At 40.6% G+C, this 24,710-nt stretch overlaps 2 protein-coding genes across 2 annotated transcripts in view; both read right to left on the bottom strand.

Moving 5' to 3' along the window:
• znhit6 (zinc finger HIT-type containing 6) overlaps positions 1-16,117 on the bottom strand; it is a 28,322-nt gene extending 12,205 nt beyond the window's left edge. The window contains exons 1-7 of the mRNA XM_046390879.1: positions 15,909-16,117; positions 15,338-15,403; positions 12,873-12,979; positions 12,552-12,637; positions 9,810-9,913; positions 563-631; positions 358-438 (exon numbers count right to left, since the gene is read on the bottom strand). Coding sequence (XP_046246835.1) covers positions 358-438; positions 563-631; positions 9,810-9,913; positions 12,552-12,637; positions 12,873-12,979; positions 15,338-15,403; positions 15,909-16,024 — 629 coding nt within the window. The 5' untranslated portion in view covers positions 16,025-16,117. The remainder of the gene's footprint in view (positions 1-357; positions 439-562; positions 632-9,809; positions 9,914-12,551; positions 12,638-12,872; positions 12,980-15,337; positions 15,404-15,908) is intronic.
• A 1,012-nt stretch (positions 16,118-17,129) lies between these two features.
• The window catches only part of LOC124060514 (collagen alpha-1(XXIV) chain), an 82,301-nt gene continuing 74,720 nt past the window's right edge, over positions 17,130-24,710 (bottom strand). The window contains exons 50-60 of the mRNA XM_046391589.1: positions 23,799-23,852; positions 23,584-23,646; positions 22,909-22,962; positions 22,769-22,804; positions 21,610-21,645; positions 20,783-20,809; positions 19,818-19,883; positions 19,525-19,693; positions 19,260-19,369; positions 18,755-18,997; positions 17,130-18,511 (exon numbers count right to left, since the gene is read on the bottom strand). Of these exons, the coding sequence (XP_046247545.1) occupies positions 18,365-18,511; positions 18,755-18,997; positions 19,260-19,369; positions 19,525-19,693; positions 19,818-19,883; positions 20,783-20,809; positions 21,610-21,645; positions 22,769-22,804; positions 22,909-22,962; positions 23,584-23,646; positions 23,799-23,852 (1,005 nt within the window). The 3' untranslated portion in view covers positions 17,130-18,364. The remainder of the gene's footprint in view (positions 18,512-18,754; positions 18,998-19,259; positions 19,370-19,524; positions 19,694-19,817; positions 19,884-20,782; positions 20,810-21,609; positions 21,646-22,768; positions 22,805-22,908; positions 22,963-23,583; positions 23,647-23,798; positions 23,853-24,710) is intronic.

Here is a 24,710-nt window from a genome sequence, read left to right as displayed (position 1 = left end):
TTGTATGACAAGTACTAGACAAGAACATGATACTGTCTCAGTCTTTTGTTATTTCATAAATCACAATATCATTACACTTTATAACAAGCCTAAAAAGCATGCAGTTGTATTAACACCTCCATTCAAAGTTAAGAAGTTAAGAAGTGATCTACAGTCACAGGCTCACATTAGCTCACGGAACTCAGAGAGGCTATAGAGGAAACAGAAAGAGCACTGGTGTCGGATTGGTACTCTGCTAATACCCGAATGCGAGTTTTGGTATCGGATCGAGGTAGAAAAAGTTGGATCATGAGTCTGTGCAAACAATCATAATAAAAATGCCATGAGGAACTTGAGAGTTAATGAGACGGAGCTCACTTTTGACGAGTCACAGGGTCCGACTCTGTCGGGTGGATGTAAGGGGTTAAGATCTGCTGCAAGGTTTGCTTGTCAGATACCCTAAAAAAACAGTACAGAAAAAGAATTATGAGGAATTTGATTTCAGACATTAAAGCGCTGATGCTTCAGCAGATAGTTTGATGAGTATATTACTGAACCAACTGAACACTGTTGTGTAACTCACCTCCTCTGGCTGAACTCAGAGCTGCTCTGAGGGAAGATGAGCTTCAGGTGCCACAGGAATACTTGTTCTCTAAATGAGACACAGAAAAACCCATTTTTAGTTTCAGCTTATAAACAACAGTAGTGGTTGATTCCTGTTTTTCACTAAAGACAGATGAGGTCAGCAGTATTCTCTCTCACAGTATTCTCTTCACAGTCAAACATAAATACCCTTGTTTAAATTCAGAGCATAAAATGGATTCAGTCCTTAATCTGTCCAAGACAATACGCCTGCCTGCTTCCAAAATCTTGTCCATCTGTGTGACCGTTTGAGTAAATGAGTAAACCAGAGTCGCCATGGAGACCAAGGCATATACACTCAATACTAGGACACCAGCTGGTGAATATCAAATAATAATCACTTCTTCTGGGGTAATGCTTTGGGAAGTAACTATTAAATGTGGCTGGGTTGTTTGGGGGGGGTTGCTGGGCGTGCACTACAACCAAACATTTATCCCCTGAACAGCTGCTGTGTTCATATCTAGTAATGTCATCAAGATGCAGAAATAGCCAACAAATTGAAATCAAACAGAGTAAAAGAGATAAATAACAAGATCCACACCTTTTGGATTAACAGTATCTCGCTGGCCATTTCAGTTTGAACCAATGAACCAACAGGACACCTTGAAATACATTTGATATTACAGAAAAAAGGCCTGTTATTTAGATAAAACGAAGAAAAACACAGTAAGTATTTTTTGCTGCCCCTCAGGATTAGTCTACTGGCAAAGGCATCAATAAGTCCTGCCCTCTAGAGTCATATACCCCCACATACTAAGCTGAACCTAACCTTGTAGTTAAGTTGTTGTCCAAGACCACAGAATTTGCCATATATAGGATGGAGCTGATTCATCAACCCATTCGCCATCAGAGTACAAGGACGAAGGCCTTGATGGATAAGAGGGATAAAGATGAAACATACAACGCAAAGTATAATTGTAAGGCACATGCAGGAGACCTTGTTATTAGTGCCTGGTACTGACCGAGACAGATTCAGAGCACTACTTGGAGGTTTTCTTTTTGATATCTGTAATATAAATATCACTCCATCTTTTTTTAAAAAAAAATATCTCCAGCCCCTCAGTTCCAAAAGGTTGAGATGCTGTGTAAAACAAAACTGAATGTGATAATTTGCTAATCCTCTTTGAAATACACTCAATTGAAAGCAAAACAAAGACATTACATTTAATGTTTTACCTCATCAACTTCACTGATTTTTGTAAATACATGTTTATTTTAAATTTGATGTCAGTAACTCATTGGACTTGGACTGCTCAGACAAAACACATGTGAAGACATCAACTTGGATGTAATGGACAGCTTTCACTACTGTTTGGCAATAATTGGACTAAACAATTAATTAACAATGAAAACATTCTTCCACTTTTGTGTTATCTAGTCTATAATAGACTTAATTTAATGAATATAACTTGGAACATAAATGCACACTTGTGAAAGTCAACAGATCAACAGAGCCATTGTGCCGTGTGCTGATACTTGACTTTAGATCAAAGTGTTGAATGGCCAAAATGATGAACAAGCCTCAAAGCAGTTTGAGGTGAGAATAAGAGTCACACATTTTGATGAAATACGTATTTTACATGATTTCTACATCTTAGTTTTCAGACTTGTTTTCAGAATAACCACAGCAAGAATTTAACAATCAGTGTGTTCATTCTCTTGTACTGACGAAGACTGCTTCAACATTAGAACACATATCAGACACATATCAGGATCACTATGATGTCTATTGTTTTTATTAGCAAAAAAAAAAACAGTAAAATAACTAAAAACAACACAAAGATATAAACTGCATGTTCTAAAAAATCCATAACCACTGGCAATGAGCTGCTCAACTCTCTCATTCGGGGTTTAGTTCCTGTGATATTATTCTCCAGATCCAGATGTCAGCATTATACATAGAGGGGGAATGATTTGGTTTTTTTTCCCCTTGAAAACAGAAACAGGACCAGTACGAAGGGTTCAAAAGTGAAGAAGTATATGCAGAAATGGCAGAACACCCAGTGAAAGAAGGTCATGAGTTTCCACGTGGCTGTAGGGGAGAGAGCGAAGGGGTGAAGTTGGGGGTATTGAAGACAAGGGCTGGGAGGAGATTCCCCATGCAACTCTAGGAGCTACCTAACACCTCTAACCCCTTAGTCAGAAGAATTTATGTGTTTGCTCAGTTTTGGCAGAGGTTCTTCTTTAGTGTATCAGCGTGTGCATGCGTATACGTGCGCAGATGTGTATGTGTTTGTATGTGCAAGCTAATGAGGGTGGAGCACCAGGTGTGATGCCATTATTCTGTCATTACAGCAAATGGAAACTATGTCTTTCAATGGAAAAGGGGCTTGCCCAAAGAGGCATGCAATCATTTCAGGCACACATACAGTGCATACCTGGGATAAGTGCCATCATTCATTGTCAGGGGAGAAAAAAAAAGAGGAGAGAGCAGCATTAAAAAGTAAAAACAGAAGCACCAACACTCAAGGACAACTGCTTTGAACACTCAAACCTACTGAAAAACATCAGTTGCCTAGTCATTTAACAGTTATTGCTGAAAGGCCTTGAGTAAGGCAATTAAACTCTAAAGGAGAACAGGGGCAAACAGTGAAAATCTAGCTGTGCGAGGTAGCTCCCATGTATAACGTCTAATGTACACAAAACCTACAATTCCTCCTCAAAACATGCCTGTTTGCAAAGATTAAGTGCTTAAACCACACAAAGACTTTGCTGAAAGCTTTTTAACCTCAACAGACTTCCATGCTATTAGCTGCGTGCTACATGGCCTGCATTAAAAGGTATTTTCTCCTATAAGGGGGATTATTCATCAAACAGCTTGTAGGACCACGAGAACTGAGCCTAACCAAATAGAACAGCATTGGTACATGGCCAGAACAGAGCAGGGAAAAATGTAAACATGTTTCATTTCTGTACAACTTCTTGTTTCTAGGGACAAAACCTGATCCCCTCAAATCGCTCAGTTTGTGACTGAACTACTGGGCTGTGTGTTTTATGATCAGCCCTGAAGTGAGAGATTCAGATTCAGGTTTGTTTCGTCTCACTATGAAACCTCAGTGTCCTCAGAGGTTTCAAATCATTTCCACCATGCTGAATTACATAGAGAGGATGGATGGAAGTGGTCATATCTCACCACTTCCCAAGTGGTTGCTATTTCCTCTTTGTTAAATTGGCAACACAACAGTAGTATTTTTGTTTCTCTCGCTAGGGTATACATTATTTACACAATAAAAATAGCATCACTCGTCTGGTCTTCTTATGAAAACTTTAAACCTTCAAACTACACCCTACAGAAAGACTTTTGGGAACAAATGGCTGTTGTTGAATTTGCAAAAACAAAAGCAGTATTTCAGTCAATCAATGTAGGAACCAAAAGCGTGCCGTTTTGTATCAAGGGCGGCATTGTAGCTTTAAACGCATAATAAACCAACTGCAGATCATCCATCTCTAGCTTAAACTGCGTCTGAGCAATTATCTGCATTCATGAACGAGACTGAGAAATAGCACAGACTCAAAACAGTTATTGACAGTGTTTGTCCACTTCTGCAGACAAACACTGTTGATACTACTACTGTACTGTACTGTACTACTACTACTACTGTATTTTTTTTTTTATATTCTACTGTTTTTATATTACATAGCATTGTTTATATTTATATTTATTTGTTAGGCAATTGGGCTTATACTGGGACCGGGGAAACTAATTTCGTTCCACTCATGTTCTACGTGTGTGAAATGACAATAAAGCTCCTTGAATCCTTGAATCCTTGATTAAGTAAGTGATTGTTGTTACTTGTGCCATCAACACTACAGAGCAGAAAGCCTAACTGTTGGTCTGGCAGTCAGAGCAGATTAATCAGGCTGGATTAAGGATTGGACAGATCCAACAAAAATGGCGCAACATATGAAACCATGTGTCCTGTGTTTCTGCCCATCTGCCAGCATTTGGGTGGCAAATGAGTGCCAGTGGAATGAGATGACAGAGCTTTGGGGCCTCTCTACTGGGATACAACAAATAAATCCTGTATCCAAATCCACGGCTGGATCCACAACCTCAGAGGGTGGAGTGACGGAGAGGAGACAGAGATTATAGGCAGCTGTATCTTAAGACTCCTTTAAGTTCTGGCTTGAGCCTCAACTGCTGGACAAATGCCACAGTTTTGAGTCATGCATGTGTCTGCTTTCTCCAGAACTCCTCAATTTTAGAAAGGCAAAAAACATAATAACATGTGTAGGGTCTAAGCATGCATGTGTGTGTACAAGGAACAAGACCAGTCTACAGCAGCTCCATGAAGCAAGAGGGAAGGATGGAAAGAGATGGATGGAGAGACACATTTTTGTTAATCTTAGACTTACCACTAACTGAAAAATATAAACTGGGATCTGATGTGCAAAGCCACCAGAGTTAGATTTCCTGTCACAAATTGATGGGATGGACCATTGGTCATGCTAGATGTAAAGTCAAAAGAATAACTCTGGTCATGAGGACTAATCCTCTGGGGATCATGTATGTTTGTACACAACTTCAAAACAATCCAACAAGTGCTGTTGTTCATGCACTGTATTCTGCAAGAGCCACATCTAGAACCAAAGTATTGGTGTGGCTCAACAAAAAAAGGAGAAAGGCTTCATAGCCAAAAGTCATTAACACTAAAGGTATTTTGTCCAAGAACAAAACTAATTTTGAACACATGGGAACCTAATTATGAAAATTCAGTCAGCCAAACCTAACACATGGCAAGGTTATATTCTCTCTAGCTCGTGCAGCACACTCACATTTCTGCTTAATTTACAGTTTGGAATTTCTCTCCGAGCCAGAAAGCAGCATGTAACCCACAGCTATGTGGCTGTCTGTGATGACAGTGTCTGCAACACTGATGAAACTGCCGCTTGCCATTCTGATGTGATGTTTGCCACGGAGGGCGGATGGCATAGACTCTGCTCTGCATCAGCAGTCATTAATCAAGCCAACAGCAGCCAGAAGGTCGTCTGCTGGAGTCTCAAAAACACTTGACTAAAGCTGCTGCTGATTGTTTTATTTAAACTTAATTTCTGGAAAGTAAGAATCGTGGTGCGTGTGAGCAAGCAAAGTGATGAATAGTCATCCTCAGACATGAAACCTGAGGAGAGATACGGCTCAGGCTGCTTTACACCATTTGTCCATTCATTCATCCATCACATTTAATAGTTCATACACCACTCAGATTTCTACAAACCTGTGCTGAAAGTCACTGCTAACATTACAACATTAATTGGCCTAAATGCAGTTGTAAAATTGCACCCCTTGATCCACTGCACGCTTTAGATGTGACGTTTTTCAACAGCAACAGGATAACTGTGATATTTTGACCCCGTTTGGTAACATGATCAAACAATTAGAGAGATGCTGATGGTGAGTCCAGTATGTCCAGCTTTTAGTAACTTTAGGGATCTGAAACACTCAGACAAAATGTAAACATGTAAACATTCCTGCTCTTACATTCATTATTCACGCAAATAATGTACGGTAAAAGGGCTTCAGTGGCGTATGCACCATCTCTTTCACTGCTGCAGCTACAATAAAATCTGGTGACACCCGTGGAACTAATGATAGTGGAAACCAAAGTCTTTGTTTGACAGGAACTGGTCTACATCTGGATACTATCCTTTTTTGGACTTCTATGTTGGTATATCAAGCTTTCCATACCGGATGGCAGGAATAGTAAGAGAAGCAGCAACAGAAAAGTTGTGAACTTGGACCCATCCTCCCTTGTTCTGTGGGAGAGTGAGAGTGAGAGTCTTTTGAGGATGCCCCTTTCATACCCTGTCATATACCAGTATGAAGGTGTGGGTAGATGTAATGATTAGGATGCAACAACAGGCCATTTGGTAATGTGCCCATATCCACTTCCTTTCACACAATAAAATGGCTGTTCTTACTGACTAAACAGTTGCGGCAAGAACAGGTGGATGAAAATGAGCAGTCAGTCGAGGATGTCTTGGTTCTTTAGTGACTCTACAAGAAGCTGAAGCTACAGAGGAGTGGAGGAGGTTTGTTCAACAGCTAAACAGAAAACAGAGGCAAGGCATTAAGTTTAGCATACTAGTGTTAAAATGTATGCATTCTAGAAAAGTGGATGGACTGACCAAGTTAAATTGGCACTTGAAGCCCTACACACGGCCGAGCAACACACCTAGTGTGTCCGATAGACACTTACTCAGACACAAGTTCAGGGAATCTATTTGCAGGTGATTATGAGTCTACTTTATTTACAGAAAGATTATTTTCCTCTTATCAACAAATTGATTTCTGAGTTCGCCTTCTGAGATCCAATAACATGGAACAAAATTACACCTCCAGGGAGCTGACTGAGGCTAATTCTCACTATACTGCAAACTGACATAAATGGCGCAAATCCACAGCTGCTCATATTGACAATTATCTCAGGTTATTATAGAAATATGTTCAGTTATTATCCCCAGTAACTGTCTTTGCAATATGTTGTCCAGTCCACTCAAGCTGTCTATGAGGAAAATGCCCCGCCATGCCAGACTGAGGCTGTAGAAAACATCATTCCACCCTAACACAGCTACTCCCAATGTTCTGCCAAATGCCAGCTATTATATACTTACCCTCCAAGCACTGAACTGAGAGGGAGCCTGTAACTTTTTGTCAGTTTTTACTGTTTGTGCCTTGTTTTTGGGATTAGTCACTGGCAAAAGGTGGAAAAAAAAGCACTTGCAAGGCCTTTGACTTGCGTACAAACATTTAATCAAAGAGACACATGCTCACAAACTCACACACACATACGTTCACACCATCGCCAGGCATGAAAGCCCTCTAGTCAGCTGTCTGCCAGTAATGATCCTTCTCTGGCAGAGCGAGAGCGTAGCATGAATATGTCGCTAACCAGCTGCAGTCACACTGCTCGCACATCTGCTTTTTATATTATGTACTTGGTACATTCTGAAGTACACTCTCTCTCTCGCGATCCATCACAGTTTACTGTACACCTTTCAGCTCATCCCTTTGTGTCCCTTTACGGTCTCTGAATGGGGCACTGTTGTGGTTAGTTGAAAAATGTTCACAGTGAAACTGACCAGACTAAACAAAGAAATAAGGTTGTGCAGCTGGCCAGAGATTCTTCAACAGATAATGCAGCAGTAAAAGCATAAATTTTCTTCTTGTGTCAGTTGCTGGAGCAGTTGGGAGTCGTGTTGAATTCCCACAAGTGTTCAACCTAAATAACAAAACCCTCATAGACATTCTGGTCTCATCCAATAAAAACTTTGTCACAATCTGACAAGCGTTGAGTTGGAAATGGGGAGTACAGGGCTGGAGGGTGGGCACAGTGCGCTACTACAGCTTGACATAATGTTGCCTCACATTTAACTCACCGCTTGCAAAACACCAGAGACAGACATGACAGAGCGGTGGACTTTAAGGATGGAAAAGAGGGTGGTGAAAGGGAAAGTAACAACATAAAACCAGCTGGAGGGACTGACAAAGGATTCTTTTAGTGGCAATCCTGATTGGCACCCATTGTTGTCCCTGGGCACTTCAGACTCGTAAAACTTTAATATGCAGTTCAATAACCGTTTTCCCCTCTTCCCCTCCCCTCTTTTCTTCCACAGAGGGATTAGAGTGGCAGGACTCAGCCTCAAAAGAAATGGAAAAATGAGTGGCAGAATGTTGTCCAAGGAGGGGATACAACATGCCAGACAAACACCAATAGAACTAAGCAAACTAGAAAAGCACCCATGTGAAAGAATTACTTTCTACTTAGGCGTCTACAGGAAGTAATGAGCCCGTAAGCATACTGCAAGTCCGCAAAGTTAACTACACTGAATAATGTCTTCCAAAATCATTAAACTACCAATAAAAAACTAACCTTGTTGGTGATGGCGTATGTCGCTATGCATGATAGATGTAAGTTCACAAGGCACACGTTTTCTTTTTTGTTATATTTCACTATTTTCTCAACAAGGCTCAAATCCTTAAAGACCATTAACTGGAATGTCAACATCTTAACAATGATAAAACTACCTTCTGACAAATTGTAGATGAAGAAAAGCTAGACACTGACCTTCTCACAAGAAGGTGGTGCGGAGTCTCTGCCATCCTCTTCTGAAAATTCATCTTAGACTCACCTTCAACTAGCCTAGCTGTATATTTGCCAAAAAGAGTGTTATTTTTGCCATCTTATGGACTATTGGTCCAGTGATTCACATGATGATGAGTCACATTCGAAGGGGAGAGACCCTCCAGTAATTTACAGACTGTTGCTTTGACTGGGGTAATATCATCATCGTGGAGGAAACACACTGCAGCTGCACAGTGACGGTTTGTTTGCAGCATTGAATATGATGCCATTGATCCTCAGAGAGACGAGTGCACGTGTGGGCTGCACATGCACTGAAACCCAACACAATCTGACGCGCCATCAGAATGGATACAACTTGAAATGCTCTCGCCCTGAACTCGTTTGAACTGTTGTGAAATTCAAAAAATCGCTGAATGGCTGAATCTTGAAAAAAATAAAAATAAAATAAAAAGGTAAACCTCTATCCACCCCGGACAAAAAACTGGTGTGTTAATGTCAGTAACACCACAGGTCTAACAGGACTCAGTGTCTGCCTTTCAGTGTCACACATCAGACTACCATCAGATAACCTGAAGAGAGCTGACACTCGATACCACTGCCGTTAGGCCTTAACAAGAGTGCCATCCTGTGGTAAAGTAAAACATGACTAATCAGAAGATCATTTTCCTCCAGACTACACAGGACTTAACTTCACCAGAAAAGTGCCGTCTTTGACGGTGACTCAGTGCATCACAAATTGTCTCAAAATGTCTGTTGGAGGCTTCAGGCAGCTGTGGTGTTTGTGCTGCTGTATGTTTGTGTTGTGTTTTTTCTAGGGCACGGTTATTGACATTAAGAAATAATTATTTACATTGTTCATTATGGTCATGATTTTGTCGAGACATTTTCTCATAACAGACTAATGACCGCTCACTGTTTCAGAGGGAAGTTTTGAGCCTGAGTCACTAAATTATCGCTGGAGTCTGGGCTAAACTGAAATAATCTGTTGCTCTTGCACTCTCTGCGACACTAGTTTTTCAAACTACAGCTAAGGAAAAGACAGAAAATAATGTTGAGTTTAAAGTCAAAATACCTCGACTGTGTTCACAGTTATTTCATTCTTACTTTGTCAGGTAGAAAGTGGAGTTTTCTCTGCTCTTTGTGAAGGTGATGGGGAGGAACCTCAGTGTGATATTCATCTTTCTGGCACCAGCTGCCAGCTTCTTTGCCTTGAAAACAGAAAAGTAAAGAGAGTACAGCACAGTATAGTAGTACAGTATAGTACGATACAGTTATTGATTCATTTAACTAAAACAGCAGAAAAACATTCTGATATTTTGATACTCAATCAGCAGTTTATGTCCTCTTCACCATTTCAGCTGACGAAATGTGAACATTTACTTGTATCAGTCTTTAATGATAATAAACTGAACACCTTTCCGTTTTGGATTGACAGAAAAACAGTCTGAATATGCACACATTTCATTAACCAAACTAATTATAATGACATTGATAATGAAAACAATCATGAGTTGCAGGCCTACACAGAATGTAAATAACCACATTACATTCAGCAGAGAGTAGCGCCACTAAAGAACTGGTAGAGTTACAGCACAGTTCAGTACGATTCAGCAGTCCCAAAACTCATCTAGATTAATAAGAGCAAACAGAACAAGTCGACAGCCATCAGACCTTTAATAAAGATCTCACAGCAGCATGCATCAGTCAAAACAACAGTTAAGCAAACCAGGATGTAACAAAGAGCTTCTATTCTTAGCCCTGAACAAATTTGTTGGGACCACAGGCTTGCCGACATTTCAGTTCAGTGGAAATGTCGGAAGGAGGGAGAGTATCTTCTCTGAGAACAAATAGATCTAAACACCAAACATCTGTTCTGCATCAGTGAATACGACTGTGCGAGTTTCATTAACGAAAGACGACCTGAACTTCTCCTTACTCGCTTCATCTAAATCTGAAAGGACAAGCCTTTCCTTTCTGGCACTCACGTAGCACATTCATGACTTCGGATTGGCGACTAGTGAGAGACAGTAAAAGTGATTTATTAAAAGGTAGAGCTATATAAAGCTAATAACAATTACTGCACTTGCAATGTTCTGGTGGAGACCCAAATCCCAAAGCTCATCTTGTGCCAGGCCTTTATCTCTCGCTGAGAAAAAGCCTCATTATTTTGATTGACTCACACTGAAGCAGTCACTGCCTCCTAAAAATCCCACAATAGAACATGTATTACTCCAAGCTATCAAATGTCACTCGTGTTGACTTGTAGAAACAGCACAGGTAAAAGCTGGCTGCTGGGACACTGAATCTAGCATAATCGAATGTCTGTGGTTTGAAGCAGCAGCACTAGGGGTTGCATAACGACGGCCACAAATTACATATGTATAGCAATAAAAGCACAAAAACACTTAGACGACATTTTAAACTTACTCTTCAAAGTAAGAGAGCTCCATAAGTATTTTAAAAGGACACACCTTCAGAGACATGTTTTACAGTGATGTAACAAAGTATTCAATTTCACTTCACAGGCAATGTTAGCTGAAGGAGCGTGTAAGATGACTTGGGTACTTTGGAAGTTGGGAAGCTTTGTAAAACAGACTCATCGTTTTTGAGTCATACTCAAGCGAAAATAGCACAAAGACAACATATTTAATATTTTACCTCATCAACTTCAGTGTTTTTACAAATACATGCTTTTACATTCTAAATTTGACACCAGCGACACAACTCTATCAAATAATACAGTAATGTGTGCAGTATAAGGGTTATCACTGCTTGAGCTCAGGAACACTTCATGAGAATATGGTCAGAAGCTGTGCTTCCCAACATTTTTTGAAATCAGGCTTGTGTTTGCAATTGATTTGAACATTTGATCCACACTTCTTCATGTTTGCATTTATAAGGTTTACAAAAAGAACCTTTCTCTTATTTTGCTTGACATCACTTTCATTGTGTGCCCTCGTCAACGTGACTGCTTCAGTTTTGGTGTCCTTGTTGTCTGCATTCCCTTTTATTTATCACTTCCTGGATTGTTTTCGTTTGTTTTTGTTTTTATCTGCCGTTTATTTTCCATTAAGCACTTTGTCACCTTGTTAAGAAAAGTGCATTCTTAGTTAGAATTCTGATCTGTTCAAGTCCTGGACTTCAGATGATATAATCAGTGATGGGTCAGCTTGTTCCTGCTCTGGGTCAAAGTGCCTCACTTTAAAAATCTCTAAGCTTTTAAATCTTACCCGTATTAACTTTCTTTTCTGCTGTGATTTGGTGGTATGTTCGATTTTTCTGCACTCAGGAGAAAAGTCTTGGCTGAACTGGCTGAACGATCGCAAACTGTTGCCTTTTTTTCCAGAGCTAACAAATGAGAACTAGTGACAACAATGAAGAGAGGACCATCTGGTTTTTGGTTCTTAAATACCAAAACAATTCACACTGAATTTCATACATGTGTTACATGTGTTTGAATGAAATAAAACAACTACCTCACCTAATGATGTGGGAATGATATGTTCGATGTTCAGAAGTTTAATATTTTCTCTTGGCAGTGAACCGAGACTTTTTTAAGACTGATTGACATCAATGTTTACTAACTTGAAGTCTTCTTCTTCCTTGCCTTTATTAATGATTTGCTATGTTTCTTGGCACATTATCACCATGTGTTAATCAGTAGGACAGTGTGACACCATTGGTGGGACCGTGTATTATGTCATCCGGGTGTGTGTGTGTGTGTGTGTATATGCATGACATAAACACAAAGTAAAAACAGCTATGCAGTGCCACCAGCTCTTCACAGGGAATATTTAAGAAACAGAACCCTAAACGTTAAACATATAAGATAATTTTAGGACATACTTTCAGAGTGACGCGAGGAGTCCGGATCAGACTGTCTCTGGTGGTGCCGTCAGTAAATCGTCCCGTATCCTCCAGAAACCTGTAGTCTACAGTGAGGGCAGAGGACAAGCAGTTAGCACACATAAAAGTAAAGACGTTTCTTTTCAGAATACCTCTCATGATTAAAATACCCTGAAATGAATACACACATACTGACACACATGACAAAACCCATATTGTTACAATTCAAAAGTGTAAAAATGTTTTACAACAAACAGTGCTAAAAGTATTCCTGCAGTTTTCAGTTCTTTGGTCATGGGAGGGAGTAAAGAAGATGCTCACCACTGAGAAGCGTCATTTCATCGAACTGTGAGAGAGGAACAAAGGCACTTTTATTTCTAACGCCACTGCATCCCGAATCTTCCTTGTGTTTTTTCACACACTGCAAGCTGGGAAAACAAACGCAAGAAGAATTTGTTATCTAACACTTCAATTCTTTCATAGAATTTGGTTTGGCTACACTTCAGCTTGCCCAGACGGTGAGAAGAAAACTAGACAAAGAGAGATTGGAGACAAAATGCAAAAATGTTATCCAAGGACAGCTGGTCTGCTGAACTGAGACAAATATGAAACAACAACACACCCCCCGACTAAGTGAAACAAATAACGAACACTGCAGATGGATAAACACTGGATTTTCCTCATTATCTGAAACATGAGAGTTTTCTTTTGTATCGAAAAGCTGTAATGTCGATACTCAGACCATATATCATGCAGCTCTAGATCACACACTCAGTAGCTTACTCTATAGTTAGAAGTAAATTGAGTTTTCAGACACTTATAACTCATTTTGCATGAGTATAGCCAGCTTCATCTCTAACATCTCTGTAGTGTATATTTTTTGCATACAGAATTTTGCAATCCACACACCATAAAGTAACAACAAACCAACCAATCAGTAACAATCAGTGGACATAAAAAAAGCACCTAAGTTCAATACAAAAGCTGCTTTTTATATTAGTATGGTCACATATCGGATAAAATGGTTGAAGTAATAATGTTGCAGTTACTTTTACGACGAAAAATTATTTTATGTCACATTCTTTTGCGTGTACACCAAAGCATCAAAGCAGACAGACAGCTCCATCAGACTACTTACAACGCAAATAATCAAATCAAAGTATGACAATACAGACATATGAATTCAGTTGGAAATAAAGGGCCACTCTACCGCACAATGAGCACTGTGAACTATGATAGTTAATGTACATTTTGCTGACAAGACTTGGGTAGGTGTATGTAAGTGAGATTTTGAATGCATTACTTGTAACAGAGTATTTTTACATTGTTCTACTGCTACTTTTACAAAAGTAAATGACCAAAACAATTATATCCTCACTGCACACCTGCACTTTTGACTAAGATGTCTTAAATTAAAATATTCGGCTAATTTGACAATTGGCTTTCTGGAAAGACAAAGAAAAAAAAACACCAAAAAAAAAGTTAGGATTCGTGGAAAGACACATTTTCAGACACTTGATGAGAGACAGGTATTTGGACAGAGTCGGACAAAGACTGTATCCCAGGAAACTATGTAAAAGGAATGCTCAATGATGCCCAAAAACAACAGGCAACCCTGAGCGAAAGGGGAAGGTCATCCCCAAGCGCCCTTTGATAAATGTTAATGAAATTTTCAGGCATGACCTTCAGTATATCATTTAGTACTTGAAGGTTAAGCTGTAAATGCTTCAGCATCCACAGAATTCGATGAATAGGCCATGGATCATTTCCATTGCCGGCGGCATGTTGTTGCTGGCCGTGACTTAAAGTAAAGTTCAGTCAGTAAAAACAAAAACACAGCCATGAGTCAATCATAAATATTACATTACTGCACGCAAAGGTAGAACAGATTTTATTAACATAATTCTTTGGTGATTTTTGGTATCCATCATAAAAATTTCTTTGGTTTTTATTAGTGATATCAGACACAGATGGAAAAAAGCTTTTATGCTGCATGAAATAATATGACCTCATCATAGAGAGAAAGAGAGCAAACCCCCAAGGAAAATCATCTTACTAACAGAAGAACTCATCTTGTTCATGTGATCTCACTGCAGTTTCAACAATAAAAACAAGTTATTTATCTTTGATGAAATTAGAGTGGGATAACAATTCTTGGAAATTGTCTGCAATACTAAGAGCTATTAAATTATCCAGGGTGAGGGACAAAAGGTCCTAATCCAGTATTTCATGAGAATATGCCACCAGTGGCCAAATCTTTTTTTTTTTCCCTTATCTTACCTCACACATTACATAACTGCAGACTCACCGGGAGATTGTTTGTAAGCACCTGGAGAAGACTGTTTCAGCCAAATCAAAGCCCTGAACTGGCCAAGAGTTTTCTTTCTTCTATGTAATGCGAGTTCGAAAACAACCTGGTGTGTGTTCTGTAACTCAACTCACACAGTGAACAACACTGTGCTTTTGGCTGACAGAAAGGACTAAAAAAAGAATTTGCTATAAATATGAGCAAAATTTGATTTTACAGACACATGAATCTTTGAAATTATACACCATGGTCAACGCCACGCAAAACAAATTAAGAGACATAAGACATAATAATGTTCACAATGTGTGAACACAAAGTTTGATCAGGTCAAAGCACCCAGCATCCAACATAGTTTTGCCTAGGAGAGATTTTTTGTATTTCTTTTTGTATTATTGCCTTTATTATATCATGTTTATAGCTTCCTTGGGGCTGCTTATTTGATGGTGAAATGACTGCATCATTTGTACAGCAATCTCACCTGCAAGAATAGGCATGGCAGGCAGGACATCTGTACTTCGCCTCCTCCGATTCACACACACCACAACTGCAAGACAGACAACGCGTCAGCATGATGCACACACACTGTGGACAGTTTCACAGGTAAAATGAAACAAACCGTGACAGGATGAAGAAGAACTGAATAACCCACTTGACAGAAGTTCATAAACTTTCATGTTTCTACACACAGCACGTCAGACATTCAGCAGTTATCCGAATCAAGTACTCAATTAAAAACAAAAAATAAAGGGATAAAGACGAGGAAAGATAACGATAACAGCAAAGTAAAAAGCTTGAGATTTTGGGGGCGATGTTTTCTGATGTAGCTAGCTAACGGCTAACTTTTAACGTTTAGTTTAACGTTAGCGTATGAAGCTACCTGGCGTTTATTATTTGACACCGGTAATACCTTCACAATTTACACCCTTAACTTACAACTCGCACAATGGGTCGTAAGTTAACATAACAGGGTTTGTGTAAGCACGCATCAAAGAAAACGTGAATCTATTAGCTAAGTTAGCCCCCGAGTTGGAGTCTGTTAACACACTTACTTCGAAAGAGAAATCTTTCTTTTGGTCCCTTTTGGCTCTTCTTCAGAAGGGCTCTCTTCCACTTGGTTCTCCGCGGTTGACATTATGTCTGCTGTTGGAACAATTACAGAGCACATTACAGATCTATAGTCACACGTTGAACTTAACTCGGCGGCACCAAAACAAACTCTCTTCCGCCGGTGGCCACTTGCAGCACGTGGAAATGAGTTCCGGTTGGAAACCTGCTCATCGGCGCCTCCCGGTGTTCGGAGATAAGAACTACACCGTCTTCATGTAGCGTCAAGGCAAACATACTGACAGCACGAATAACAGTTATTGAGAAAATATGTGACCGTATAACGCAAGTGATTGGCAGTTGTGAGAAGTTGCGGCAGATAATCAGACCATCATGTGAGTGACCACAGAAAAAGCAGAGTAAACTCATAGTGAAGAGTGAATGGTGTCATAGGACAGTGACTACAAATCCTGTGGCCAGCTGCTGATTGATTTTGTGTCATATAGCTGTCACTGCCGACAGTTATGATCTATACAAGACTTGAGGTGTTTATTTGCAAGTCTTGTTCCTCATCACCATTTATGTATGCTTGTATAGAATGAGTTTATTGTTATTATTTCTTTAAGGTGTGTGCCTGTGTGAATGTGTGTGTGAGAGAGAGCATGTACACACACCACGTTTGATCAGTTATGTACATCCCTAATATGTCAGTTTAAATAGGAAACCTGTGCTAGAGGAGTTGGCACAGGAGAAGCATCCAGCCACATAAGACTCACTTTTCACATCGTATGACTGACCTTATCTTGTTGACTTTGCAGAACCACCAAAGTAAGATGACGTCTTTTCTCAACTTGGACTGCGTGGCCCAAATATAGCCAAAAGGCCCTGGAATCTAGTCTAATCTTATCCTTATACAAATTCACACATTTCTGACTATGCTCACACATTCACAGCTGGAAGCTGTGCCATAAAACCAGACGTATCTGTTAGCTTCTGAGCAGCCAGATGTTGATGAGGGCGGGATTCACTTGTACCTTCTAAGATTTATTCTGCTGTTTTTGGGTATCAAACTGCTTCTTCGACCACTGATCTAAACAAGATTTTACACTATGAAACATTTTTTTTTGTAGTTATACTACTAATTCTGTCTAATTCTATTAAGGCTGCCATCCAAGAGAAGTTTGATTCCTGAGACTGTGACTTTCAAAGAAGCACAGGACCATTTGTGGATAAAATGTTCCATTTATTTGTCAACTTATTTATTATTTACACATTTGCATCCGACCGTATCCTCCACAGATTTTATATAATTACACTTTGTTCAAGGTAATATAACTTAAGAATATGTTGACTGTGTTTTCTGGGTATTCTGACTCTGGCCTAATCTAGCTGCCAGTCCACCGAAACCAACACTGAATGAACTGAAATAACAGTATGACAGTCACAGGTGTGAACACACAAACACACCTTGTACACATAAATACTTATTCAGAGTTGTGATTGACCAAATAGTTCTCTGAGAATTTAACTTACTGTGGTACAGTAATGTGAACGAAAAACAAAAAGGATATAAATAAACATACAGTATGTTGTCAATATATACACAGGTATTGTAAAAACTCACTGATGACTCACTATCTTGCAGCACCAATGATAGGTTTCCCCTGAAGAACCTACCACATAGAAGGAAAAGCTACAAAAAATATGTAGTGTATCAAAAAATGGTTCATAAATTAGAAATGACCAAATCAACATAAGTACTTAAACAACATAACAAATCTTTATGTAACCGGTACATATAACACAAAGGCCAACAAAAAAGACTAAGTTGACATCAGCAACTATTCTTGAAAGCGAATGAGCAGGTAGAGGTAGAGCACCATCTGTCAAGATGTACAGGTCTGACTGGGCAGGACCGAAGACAAAAATATCATGAAAACAATTTAAAATATAGCCTTTGATCAGAAAATGAAATATTTTAAGCAGTCACACATTATCCACATGCTATTGCACTCATAAAAACCTCTAGTTAGACAGTGCTCCTATGTAGAGGCCCGGCAGCACGCTCCTTCAGGTTAGGCCTCTGCTTAGGATGGTCTGGGCATGTTTGGGGTGAAGGATTTTGGATAGGCTGCTGCTTAGTGAGGCTCTACCCTGTGATCAGGGAGTAACATCAGTCCATATACAGCCAACCTAAGCACCTAACAAGTATTGACAAAACATACTTTACACAATTACTGATAAATATTGGTATACACTGTTCTCCTTTGGCCTTCTTGGCCTGGGTGTTCCACCAGGATTCAGTTCTTCTTCGTAGATCTGCCTCAAACTGGACATTTGCTGCTCTGACATGTCCCATTAATGGCTTCCTTTACAAAGTCTGATGGAAACTCGCTCTTTGGTAGGCAGCCTTGCATTTTAGTAGTTCCTGTAAATAGGTTGCATAACGGTGATGTCGGTGTCAGAGGAAGCAGACCGGACCGGTTTCTATATGTTGCTGACTGTCAGACTGAGATGTGGGAAATTCCTGTATGTCTACAATAGGTAGCTGACAACTGTCCTGAGTATGGAAGAAGAAACGTGACTGGTGCCAGCTGCCATCTTGGATCTGAAAGAGGACGGGTAGGTGGAGGGGAAAAAAGAGAAAGAAACATCATTCAAGTGATTCTGAAATGCTGAAATTCATAAATCCTTCATGTTCCTCAATGCAGAATTTGAAGTGTGTGACACGAGGACAGGTCAAAATCTCAATACGTTTTAAAAAACAAAACATCAAGTTGTCAAGTCTGTTCAGTCCTGTTTCATTAAGGGAAAAGAGTTTGCTCAATCAGTTCTCTGTCCTTCTCATCACCTTGCACTCATCCTGTAGCACATGTGGTTCAAGTAGTGTGTCCTTCTCAAACATCTGTTTGTTCCAGCCACGAAACCGAAGTGTGGTGTTCTCTTGCAACATGGGTGTGCTGGAGCTGGAGCTGAAGCTGTCTGGGGTGCTGTAGGGAGGATCATTCAGGCAGTGGAGTGTGATGGTGTGGCTGGCCTCAGTGCTCAGTAAATGGAGAAACTTCATTTGGACTTTACCAACACCAAACACCATCTGAGGCAGAGAGGAGAAACACAAGTGCGATCAGACTGTCATCATGAACACAACAAATTTCTGTTTGAAATGTCTGACGACGTGTGATACTTTTGAAGTAAATAACAAAATAGAGGACAGCACATACTGTCCCCACCATCCAAAATGTGTCACAATGACAGCCATTTTTATTTGTTTCAGCTTGAACAAAGTAAGTGTTCCAACAGCCCTTTATTCGATCCAACACCTCGACACGTTGATATGGTCACCACTTAAGTATTACCTTATTCGAGGCCACTGGATGTAAACAGGTCTGCCCTCCTGCAGTAAAGTTGCAGAAGACTTTGAAGGCATCAGAAGTGCAGCCCAAGTTTGGATCAATCCAGAACCAACCTGAAAGCCCCCAATTCAAAGAGAGAACAGAGACTGAGACAGGGAGACAACACGTATTCTCTATATGTAAACATCTACATAAAGCTGTGCTAACAAACAAACAAAAAAAATCCTGCCATCACATCCTTTCACCGTCGGGTAGATGAAGGTCTCACCATCTTTGAGCTTGTGATGACAGTCAAGCAGATCTTTGCAGACACGAGCTGGGTTCTCTCGTGTGCCCAGAGGCTTTTTGATGCTCTCAATCACACTGCTTAGGTAATGCAGAGTCTTGAGTATCTCCGAATTCTGGTCTGGCAGGCCCATCTCTGTGTTCTGGAAACTCTGATTAAGAAGGGGAAAGACAAACGAGTCAAACTATTGCAAAACAGCACTTGTATATGCCAGCTTATCTGCCATCCATTCAACAATCCACCCATTCATCCCATCCGTCAAGCGAGTGCTTCACCTCAGTCCTGACGGCAGCGTTAGAGTCCGATAGACTGTAGACTGCTGAGTCGTCGTATATCTGCCTCTGTGGATTCAAAATCAACATATTCAGTTTAATGAAAACATAACCGCTCCAGTGGGCTGTTCATTATTTAACTGAAAGATTTTAATCCAGAGGCTTGTTCACCGGTTCTAAAAAACACAGCGGTCTCAATACCCATCCAGTTTATAAAGAAAACTTTAATAGGATAAGAATAGGCTTTAATACCAGAGTAAAGCAGTAAAGTAAGTCTTGCAACAATAAACCTTCACATTCTTGACTTCAGCAGGGGGGGAGAAGAACACATTACACTCAGCATAAACACTACAGTCATCACATAATGTGGGTAAGCAAAGGCATGTGATATCGTCTTCTGGGTTCTTGGAACGAGCAGAAAAAGGTCACTCGGGCTACACTTTATCCCCAAGTGATGATAGATAACAGATGTGAGGAGGGGTTTCTATCACAGTCCCAGAGAAGGCTAATCATTGATCTCCACTGCCAATGGATATATACTGAATACTGAACAAAATTACAAGTGTTCTTTTGGAAGTCTTATCGCCTAAAAGGATGATGTGTATACAGCCCAGCAAATAAGTAAACAAAAATGCTTTTCCTGGCTGTGTCACATCCTGGCTTTGCTCTGCTGTCACTGAAATGGATGCTATCCCTTTTCTTTATTTCTTTGAACAGTCTTTGAAACTTGTAAAGTCACAAAGTTTTGGTTTCAGGAACAAAGAGAGATGCAACAGGATTACTGAATGAGATTAAGGCAAACAGGGTGAGGACACAGAGTTTAGTCAAATGTAATTGAAATCAATCACCCAAGAGCTGGACAAGTTTCCCTGCAACTTTATGGCACAAACTTGATGTCTTTTAAATGAAACTCAAAACCAGATCTCTAGCTGATCTACATATGTGTGCAAGTGACACGAGGCACTTACTGTTGGACCTGGAGCACCAGGAGGTCCCTATGATGGAAAGATAAAAGAAGATAAAATGAGTGACACAAGAAGAAAAAAAAAGATGGTTGCAGTCAATTCACTTGAGCCAGTTTCTCATATGAAGTCAGGTAAAGACATTGAGTTTCACTTTCACACACGTAGCAAACAGCTTGGATAGTCTGCATCAGACTTGTCTCACCTATAGGAAACTACATAAATGGGTAACACCTCGATAGAGCGTGCAGGAAGCAGGACAAGACGCACAAAGTAGGCTGCAGAAATTACAGCACACTGAAGATGGACGAGATGTGATAGAAACATCCACACACGTCTGCTTGTTCGCTGTGAATTCTCCAAACAAAGTCCTGCTCTATTCACACATGGGCTCAGTCGGACTCTACACAGACTTTGTACTGGGGGAGCCAGAGCCGACTGACTTGGACTTTTGCTTTCTCATGTACAGCTTCTCCGGTTAATGTTGAGATGAGTTCAAGGTTCTGGCGCATGAGTGAGACGGATCCTGGTATCTGCGTTAGTGGTCTCTAAAGAAACTGGGTCTGGTAATGACCAGCCTGAGTGTTTTATAATGTATATCTAAAAAAATCTGTCCATGTGGAATGACCACTAGTAATGCCAAGTTTTTATGTCCCGAGTTTTTATACTTTCTGGGCAAAAATAACAAATAAATGAATGCACTAACTGCTAGGCCAACTGAATTATGGTGAGCACACTCCTAATGCTTCATAATTAGAGATATCACATAACCTGAACATTTGTAGCATATGTGTCGTATAAAGCTAAAATGTGTTGGTGAGGTTGGCACTTACTCTGGGTCCTGGACTTCCCTGTGGTCCTTGAGGCCCCTGAAAGTGTCAAAACCAGTCAAAGTCAGTGTTAAGGTGGCTCAAACAATGCACACATTACATAATGTTTGCATCCTGTTTGCTCTGGCAGCATTGAGACTTTACTGCAGCAGCTGATGTGAATACTTCTGAAGCCAAGTCAGTGTCGCGGGGGAGCTGGAGCCTATCCCAGCTGACTACGGGCGAGAGGCGGGGTTCACCCTGGACTGGTCGCCAGTCGATCGCAGGGCCAACACAGTGTGATTTTAAAGTGACTTTAAAGTAACATGTATCGGGTAATTAAAGCGACGCAGCGCAGAGCAGGACTCAAAGAACAATTACAGAATCAGGATTCAGCTTTTCCCTTCACATTTTTTTGTGATTCTGTGAAGAACAGCAGTAGGAATCTGACTTTGTATCCTGCTGTACATAAGCATAGTGGGCACCTACTGCCCCCGCTGACTGACTCTTCTATAGTAGCTACCTGGGGCAGCTGGACTTTATTAAGTCAGACAGTCCATGTCTATATACTATGTGTGAGAGTATGCACATATTTGACATCAACGCCTGAGAAAAGGCTAGAATGAAGGGACCATTGTGTACACAATCTGTGTGCGTGTGTGTGGTTGTGTAAATTGCACAGGCATATAAGCTGGTCTGAGAATATTCGTACAGTTTGCATTACAGACTGAGAGCAGGGATAAAGAAGCGAATACGCGGGTTGCGCTGTGGTTTGCCATTCTAACATTTTGACAAGGCATTTCCTCAACAGTGTTTACACAAGAGGGTCTGAGAGTACTGTAAGGCCCCACAATGCGCTCCAGGAGACACTGAGTAAGAGCTACTTTTACTATGACTCAGCCACAGCAATCTGCTGTCACTTTAGGACAGTCATACAAACAAAACTACCACTGAACCCCAGCTAGCTTTCATGCGTCTTTAAACACAGCCTTCACGATATGCAGTAGGCCATTTCTAAACCATCAATCTGCTTTGAGGTGAAGCCATGATAAGCAGAAAAGCTCTTTTTCTTTAAGTCTGACACTTAAGTAATCACACAGTGTATCAGCGCGTAATCATACTGTCAGATCATCAGTCTGACAGACTTTTCAGTGTTTTGTTACTAGTTTAAATCAAATCCTACCATTTCGCCAGTGATTCCCTTTGGACCCCTCGGACCCTGTGGTAAAGAAAAGTAACAACATGAAAACATATGCACCCTTGGATCCCACTGTGTATTCTACATAAACCCGAGTTGGCACATGAACACATGAGGAAACTTACAGGTTTTCCCACTGGGCCCATCATTCCTTCCGGGCCAACAGGTCCAGTGAATCCCTGAAACAAACAGTAGAGTGGAGGATGAATAAATATGTCACATGTTCTTAAGAAGGTGGTTACCATGTGTCTCACAAGACTTCAAGGTGTCTTAAGTAATTACAATGTTCACAAAAGTGTAAGCAGAGAATGTACTCTACATAGGGGGGCAGCCATGGCCTAGAGGTTGGAGAAGCCGCTTGTGATCGGAGGGTCGCCAGTTTGATTCCCCCACCATACGGGCAGGAAAAATTTGGGTGTGGTGGAGTGATTAATGCGAAAAATGCCCCCCCCCTCCATTAGCCGACTGACGTGCCCTTGAGCAAGGCACTTAACTCCCAATATGCTCCCCGGGCGCTTGATGCTGCCCACTGCTCCTGTGTGTGTTTCACTGCATGTAATTTGCCGGGTGTTGCATGTGTGTTCAACTAAGGATGGGTTAAACGCAGAAGACAAATTCAGTGTGTGTATGTAAAAATATATATGCTGCCAATAAAGTGATTTTTCTTATATCTCCATATGGGCTCAGTTGTACAAATGGGTAGAAGAGCTCTTTCATGAATTTCTCAGTCTTTTCAGATTACCCCACTACTGTGATTTGACTGTGGTGTGCCTACTGGTTTCTATTTGTATTCAACTTACCGAAGTACCCATTGGGCCTTTAGGACCAGGGAAGCCCCTGAATCCCACATCACCATTCGGCCCCTGTTTGAAGGAACAAGAGCTCTTGTCAATCCCTGCGTGTCTTTATACAGGGACAACTTACTCTCATATTTTTCTTAAATTATATCTCATCTCCTCTTCTGTAATGTTTTATCATCTTTTGCACTCTAACTGTTAGCAACCCAGTCTCTTACCATTGGCCCTGGAAATCCCTGTAAACCAACCATTCCTGGATCTCCAGTTTCCCCCTAAAAGCAGAAAAAAACATCAAAAACTGCATAAGAACAGAGGAGAGTCATCCTTTATACACTGCCAATCTGACACTTAGCATGTACTTGACAAACATATAATTCATAAGAGTAAATAGTGTGTCATTGTGTACTTATGTGTGATTTTTCATTCCATTTTATACCTACAGCTACAACCAGACACAGTAGGAACACAGTAAGTCTGTCTTTTAAAAATGTCCTCATCTATTTCAAAAGAACTGGGACACACAAGAGACTTTATGTCTGGATCCACAGTATTCCCAGACCACATTCACACACCCTGCCAGAAACACACAGAGTGGGGTTAGGTGTCGGTACCCTACTCTGTGTCTGAGCACTGTCTGTCGTCCAGGGTGGCAGACATTGTGTTTGTACAGCCAGTCATCCACATCCTCTAGACAGCTCTGCTTTCGGGGCAGACCGAGAAACTCTATTCACTGAAGAGTGTAAAAGGATCTGACCCAAGGGTCTGAGTCTGCTCTCTGTTTCACGAGCATCAATGGAGAAAAGCAGCGGAGGGAGACGAGAGCAAGGGATTGGATGTTGTCTCTTTTTTTCCCCCCTTTCTTCTTTAAGGAGTTACATAAGTAAAGTGGAGCACCTCTTTTTCTGGTCTCTGGAGTGTGAGGATCTTACATAACTTGGCCTTACCAGGTGGAATGTTTCCATTCTTGGTCGCACCCAGATAATTTGTTACTCTACTCGGGGTGGAAATGTGTCAGACGCACACATTTTAAAGCCCACCACAGACTGGCTACCAAAGCCCCTGAAGCTATATTTAGAAACGTATTAAGGAATGCATACAAGCTTATAAAACCCTCTTTTCACAAGAACATT

The sequence above is a fragment of the Scatophagus argus genome, chromosome 6 (genome assembly GCF_020382885.2).
Source record: "Scatophagus argus isolate fScaArg1 chromosome 6, fScaArg1.pri, whole genome shotgun sequence".
Classification (NCBI taxonomy): domain Eukaryota; kingdom Metazoa; phylum Chordata; class Actinopteri; family Scatophagidae; genus Scatophagus; species Scatophagus argus.
The sequence above is the reverse complement of the archived record's forward strand: the minus strand, read 5'-3'. Positions and strand labels throughout refer to the sequence as shown.